Source organism: Cupressus sempervirens, chromosome 6 (genome assembly GCF_028749045.1).
Source record: "Cupressus sempervirens isolate cs-2001-9-10 chromosome 6, ASM2874904v1, whole genome shotgun sequence".
NCBI lineage: Eukaryota > Viridiplantae > Streptophyta > Pinopsida > Cupressales > Cupressaceae > Cupressus > Cupressus sempervirens.
Window position 1 is genome coordinate 550,615,103 of NC_143123.1, and position 7,020 is coordinate 550,622,122.

Here is a 7,020-nt window from a genome sequence, read left to right on the forward strand (position 1 = left end):
ATTGAAGATAGTTCATAGATAACACAAGCCTGATGTGGACATTAGTTCTTTACCTACCTCAAGTGTCTGATACAAGAGCATCTTGGGTTGATGAGAAAACTTACATCAACCAAAAACATTTCTTGTTTTTTGTACCAGTCTGTTATTCCTAAAGTAGGCATTTTTGCTGAGTGTTTTGAGTTGTGTGTAGTTAACATCTTATTGTGGACCTATTTTAGATCCTTACCCTAAGAGCGCAAAATTTGATGAGTCATTTGCTTCGAGTTCTGTGTCGATTTCTCTTACTGTTTTTTCCTACAATTTTTATCCATTGAGTTGTGTTAATTCTTTGAGCATTGTTTCCTATGATGACATGGAATCTTTCACAATTGGGAGCCGAATCTTTGATTTTATTTGGAACTACCTTTAAGTTCATGTGAACAATTGATGCACATTACTTGGGTTATGTTTTACTCCTCCAAGGCATGACCTATATTGTAATTAAATACCTAATTGGCCAACTTATGGTCTAGCTAGCTATATAAAAACTTAGGTTTATTAGAAGGAAGAGAGGAGGTAGTAGTTAGATAGATGAAAGAAGAAGGTAAACCTTGAGCCATGTACTTGTAATTCTTTGTATTGGCTACAACCTAAAAGGCCTTATAGCAGGGCATATTAGATGTTGTTGCATATATTTTATCATGCGAGCTATGTAATTAGTCAACAAATCTATGAATTCTATTGTTTCTTTGTTGCAATTCTATGTTGCTTTCATGTGTACTCTTGACAGGCTATTAGGTGATTATTTCTAATCTTTGATTGGCTTCCTTTCCCTATCACCCTGTGTCAATGTTAATGGAGAATCTTGTCTTCCATGACAACTTAAGGTTATATACGTATGATTTTGTGCTAGTTAATTTTAGAAGTACCAATTGACTTCTACATCTTTAAAAAAATCTAGAAAAATTGGCAATCAAAAGCCAAGTCCAAACAAAATAACAAAACAAACAATCAAATAAAATATCTATACTAGTGACTTATATTTGATTTTATTTACAATTTCTTATATAATATTTAACTTACTAGTAATCTCATTTAACAAAACAAAATTTGATCTTATTACATTAATGATTTTTATTTATTGAACTTATTTTATATTTTTTACAAAATTTTAATTTATTATTAAAAAAATATTTAAATATTTTTTATGTATTGAAAAAAAATAGTTTTTCTCTACAAGAATAAAAATTATGACCAAATTTGAATATTTTTAAACTACAAATTTGTTACTACATATCAACTAGTGCTTATTAACTTCTACCCGAATTTATCACATTATTACTAATATCAACTAGTGCTTATTAACTTCTACCTGAATTTATCACATTACTACTAAACCCTAATATGAGACATTAATATAAATTATTAGTCTCATATCTTGTCATCAACATAGAACACACAAATACACGTCACAAAATTTTGCATAAACAATCAACTTTCGCAATTCGTATGATATTGGAAGCACATCTATGTTTTCACTGTTTATCAATAGTGTTGTCTTGTTGACATTCTAAATTTGTGTGATTTGTTTAGATTAAAAGTTTGAAACAATAAGTTCAAATGAGTCCATAGAGATAACTTACACACATGTTCCAAAACTTATCACTTTTATAATTTAAAAACAATTGAGTCTATGGAGATAACTTACACACATGTTCCAAAACTTATTAGTTTTATAAATTCAAAGAAAAAAAAAATTTTGTCCATTCTAACAATTCAGACAAATAACAAATAATAATTTACTTTAAAAATATACAGATAAATAAAATGGAGAATAAAACAACTCTTTCTTTAAACCTCTATGCAAGTATTGTTTTGTGCAAATTGTGAATGAGACACTATATTTGACCTTAAACAATGATTAAGGTAATTTGAAAAGCAAAATACAAAGTTCTTAATCAAAATTTGAGAAGCTCTGTTTTTGAAAAAGAGGGTGGTCCTGTGACTAAAATTATATTCTACCATAGAATTATTTATAATATTTCTCTATAAAAATAAGAGCCCCTATTTTTTAACTTAAATTATTATTTTCATGAGAATAGCTTTAAAATATTATTTAAATTTTTTTTAAAACGCCAGCCTTAAACTCCCCCATAAAAAATAATATCGTATGGAAAATTCGAACTCAAACCAATATTTGCACCGCTTGCATACGCTCATTGCTTTCCTAAACCTGAAAACCACTGTGATCCTGACAACGGCACTAACCACCTTACGAATTGCCACGCGTCTCTCCCGACTCCAAGCCCGACATGGTTTCATGCGAAGGCTGGTTCAACGTTTCCGGCAATTTCATGCCCACAACTCCTCCTGCCAAACCACACAAGCCGATCACACCGAAGGGCAGCCCCGGATTTATGGTCGCCAATACGATCACCAGCGGAGCAAAAATAGCCCCCAGATTCCCCGTCACGCTCGCCATTCCCAACGCAGCATTGCGCACCACCGTCGGAAACAGCTCAGCGGTGTATATATACATCAAATTGTACGTCCCCGCCATGCCGAATATTCCCAGGATACTGCACCCCATTTGCAAAACACCCACAAGCCCCTTCGTTCCCGTTGCCGACGCCGTAATAATACTTCCGGCGACGGCAAAGAAACCGCTCAAGAGCATTGTCGAAACCAGCATTGCGCGCCGCCCGACCTTCTGCAGAAGAATTGCGGTGATGGCGAAGGCCGGCATTTCGCAGATTCCGTTGAGGAAGACGCTGACGTGGAGGCTGGCGTGGAGGTTGACGACGTTGAGGCTGAGGCCGTAGTACACCGTGGCGCCCGAGAACCAGATGAGTAACATGATTGCCATTCTGGTGCGCGTGACGGGGCACCTGAAGATGTCCACGGGGCTCCCTTTGACAGGCTCACAGGGGTCCACGTCGGATTCCTGGTCTTCTTCTTCTTCCAAGGCGAGGGAGACGCTCGCCGGTAGAATGTTGCCGTTGTGTGAGGCAATCGATCTCATGACTTCCATGGCTTCTTCTGTCCTGCCCTTTACCAGGTACCATCTTGGGGACTCTGAAACGAAGGGGAGAACGAGGAGGACGTAGACGAGGGAGGGAATCGAACTGGCGACGTAGAGGAGCCTCCAGGTGGTGAAGAAGTAGGATAAGAGGGGGAGGATTGTTATGCCGAGGGAGAAGAAGTAGAAGGCCGACATTCCCACTGGCCCTCGCTTTGAAGGTCCCACTGGTTCTGTTGCTAGCACGAATGATGACAGGCCCATTCCGCCCGTGCTGATTCCTGTCAAGAGACGGAGTAGTGTGTAAATCCAGAAATTCGGCGACATTGCCGTCATGAGACCGAAGACTGCGTTCATGATGCAGACTAATCTTAGAACTCCTTTGCGGCCCAGGGACGAATCCGAGAGGTGTCCGAAAATTCCCGCTCCTGCAATAGAATCGAATCTTTAGCACGAATTTTTTGAAAAGTTGTTACATATTTTTAGCCCTGCAGATAATTCAGGCTAAAGGATCTAATATTCTGGTGAAGGGAACGATAAATGCAAATATCCAAGGTCTTCGGCAAATATTTTCCATTTTCAGATTTCAGAAACAATAAATCCTAACTCTTTTTTTCAAAAAATATTGGAGTAATAAAAAAAATTCAACCAAACAAAGCTAAAGAATCTTAAATCTTTCGAAGTTTATTATTGAGAGGAACTGAAGAAAAACTTTCTAGGATTTTACGAAAATGTTTTTCACTCAAGGAGTATGATTCACATAAAACAACTTCCTTTACAAATAGATTGTTGAAATCTGATAATGTTAAATATTACTCATAAACTAAAAACCTTAACATTAGATTTTTAAAAAATTCTGCACTTTCAAAAAAAATCAAATAGTTGAAGTTAAGAAATATAAAATCTTTCGAAATTTAAGACTTAAAAAAGAACAAAAGAAATGCATTCTAAGCTGTTTTGAAAAATGTTTTCCTTTAAGATTTCTGAAATTAAAACCCTACCTTTATATTTTTATTTTTATATAAAAAATTATGACTTTTTAAAAAAATTTAACAAAACAAAGCTAGAGATTCCAAAAGCTTTCTAAAATTATTGCAAAGAGAAAAAAAGAAAAACACTCTAGAATCTTCTGAGAATAAAAAAGCTTTCGAAAAATTATTGATTAAGAGAACAGAAGGAAATCATTTTTGGATGCTATGAAAGTGTTTTTCCATGTCACTCCATTACTATTTTGTAGTAGTTATACAAAAATCCAAGATTTTTAGCAATTATTTCTATTTTGAGATTTCTGAAACTAAAACCCTAGCTTTATATTTTTCAAAATTCTTGAGTTTTTTTTATTTTAAATATCGAGTAAATAAAGCTAAAGAAACTAGAAGCTTCTGAAATTTATCGCTTGAAGAGAACTAAAATAAACATTGTAGGATGATCTGAATTTTGTTTCCATTTGTCGCCATTGCTTTTCGGTACTAGTTATTATGTCAAATCCGATCTAATGAAGGTCCGCTCTACTACCATTGATGAAGGGCCACACCAACCTTACCAACTCACAACCAAAAATGCAACAATATGAAAACAACGAGATAAAATGCTTCCCAAGTAGCCTCCTTGTTTCTAAACTGTAGCCACTAGCTCTTCTCCAACCTTATCTAAGATCCAAGTGTAAACTGCCTCACATTCGGCGCTCTATCTACACACTCACAAGTTCATCACAATCTTGCTGTAAACTGTCTCACATTCGGTGCTCTGTCCACAGACTCAGGAAAACTCATTCTTCACTTCCTCCTTCTCTTTCACACCTTGAAGCCTTCCAAGCTTTCCAACCTTCACCTTCCACAACTTTCACATTTTCAAGCTTTTCCTGCCAAAGCTTCCATTTCTCAAGTTTCTCCTTCTCGAGCTTCTCTCGAGCTTCTACTCCTCAAGCTTCTCCTTGACCTTCTACTCCTCAAGCTTCCCCTTGAGCTTCCACTTCTCAAGCTACTCCTTGAGCTTGCTTTAGAAATGCTCATATGCCTTGCTTAAATAGGCACTTACCACCCAACGCATGACTTATCCACAATCTTCTAGAATTCCTCCACAACTTTTTACAACTTCCATAACCTTCTACAATATCCACAACTTTCTACAATATTCATAACTTTCTAAAATTCTACCCACACACCTCGATAAACAACCATTTATTTTTATTTTTTTTCTATTATACCACCTATGCACCTCGAAAATAAAAATCCTCTTTTCCTTTCTTTTCTCCTTTTTCTTTTTTTTAAATTTTTTTATTATTTCTCCTCTAATTTTCCTCACTTTCTCTTTCCTCCACAATTTTTTTTTTTTTTTTAATTTTTAATTTTTTTTTTCCAATAATTTTCCCATGCAAGCTCCTGCATCACGATCACTTTAAGTTGTTACTGAAACGAAAGCTCCTTGCCACTTCCCATCTGGTAAAAATTGAAGGCTGCATAAATCCTAATTTTACATTTTTGAAAAGATCTGAGTTTTCTAAATGCTTCCTCCAATTAAAGCTACACTATTTAGAATCTTTCCAAATTTATTGGTTAAAGAAAACCGAAATAAATTTCTAAGATGTTCCGCAGATATTTTCAAAATGAGAATTTCCAGGATGGTGGACAAATATTTTCAGAAAGAAAATTTGTAAAATGCCCTGCAAATATTTCCAATTTATCACATAGTAGTTCTTATATACTTCATCCATTTAAAAATTTCCGAAGCTGAATGCTTTCCCTGTTCACTCAGTCAAGCATCGGATAAAAAATACAGACTGTGAAAACCCTACTTTACATCCATCAAGAAATACGAAAAAAAATTCACATCAATCTGAAATCCTTCTAAATTTATCTTACAAAGAGGAAAAGAATACTCGTCTTATTCTACAAATATTCCTTTATCACAATTAGTATTAAGTAATAAATTGTTATTGTAATATGTAAACGCGCAAGCCATATTAAACTTCAGAAATCTAAAAGCTTTCCCCTACTCCTCACCAATCAAACATCCGATTATACACAGGCCTCGCAAACCCTAATTTATATTCATCACAGATTCTTGAATTTTTCCAATCCTGCAACTAATATAAAGCTTAAAGATCTAAAAAGCACTACTTGTTAAAAACACTCGCATCAATTTTAAATTTTCTGAAGCCAAAACTTTTCCTACTACTCACCAATCAAGCATCCGACAAAAAATGCAGACTGCGCAAGCCCTACTTTATACTTTTCCGCGCATAAGAGTCCCCATTCAGAGACGGTGGAAACGCCGCTTCCGCTGGTCCACTCCCACAACGATCTGTCCATGGAGCAAATCGATGCTGCCGGGCTGCAGGATTCGAACCCTAGCAAATCATAATTCGATTTGCAGCGCCAGTCAGGCTCATGGTCTGCGAAAATCATAACCATGGTATGCATCGCCTCTAGCGTCCATGCAAAGCTCACCAGTATAAAATGCTTCAGCTGCCATCGCCCGAATTCTCCCGCCCATTTTTCTAACAGACGATCGATCGTAAATCTCCTTCTGCCACTATCTTCCCCCAGTAGTTTTTCTCCGAAGCTGCTTGAATCCTTGTCTTGCTTCATCTCGCCCTTGAAGCAGACAAAGCTTCGGGCCGCACATTGCAGAATGCTTATTTATTGGCTGTTAATTTTTAGAAACTCTCACATGGCACCCAAAAATATCGGCCAATATGATATTATTATTTCCTTGATTAGACAATAAATTTTCTAAAATCGCTAAATTTATCGTTGTAATTTTTGCTCTATACGAATCACAATTGATGCGTCTCACTCACAGAATGGGCTTTTACACAATGTGATAGATGACGTGGCAGTACAGATAGTGTGTGAGAGATGATGTGGCAAGGTAGAAGAACGCGACAGAAGAGAAGTGTGGGATTTGTTTTGCTATAGTAAAGCTCAAGGTTGAAAATATAAAAAAAAGAAATATAATTATTTGCTTATATTATTATTATTATTAGTGCTTGCTATCATGCATGGAATTTTAATAAAAAC

General features: G+C 35.8%; 1 protein-coding gene across 1 annotated transcript; it reads right to left on the reverse strand.

Annotated features, from left to right (window-relative positions):
- Positions 1-2,043: 2,043 nt before the first annotated feature.
- OCT4 (organic cation/carnitine transporter4) lies at positions 2,044-6,671 on the reverse strand. Its single transcript, XM_089789900.1, has 2 exons — positions 6,180-6,671; positions 2,044-3,426 (listed from the first exon to the last, which is right to left on the reverse strand). The coding sequence occupies exons 1-2, from the start codon at positions 6,586-6,588 to the stop codon at positions 2,252-2,254; spliced, it is 1,584 nt and encodes a 527-aa protein (XP_089646026.1). The 5' UTR covers positions 6,589-6,671; the 3' UTR covers positions 2,044-2,251.
- Between the last annotated feature and the right edge of the window lie 349 nt (positions 6,672-7,020).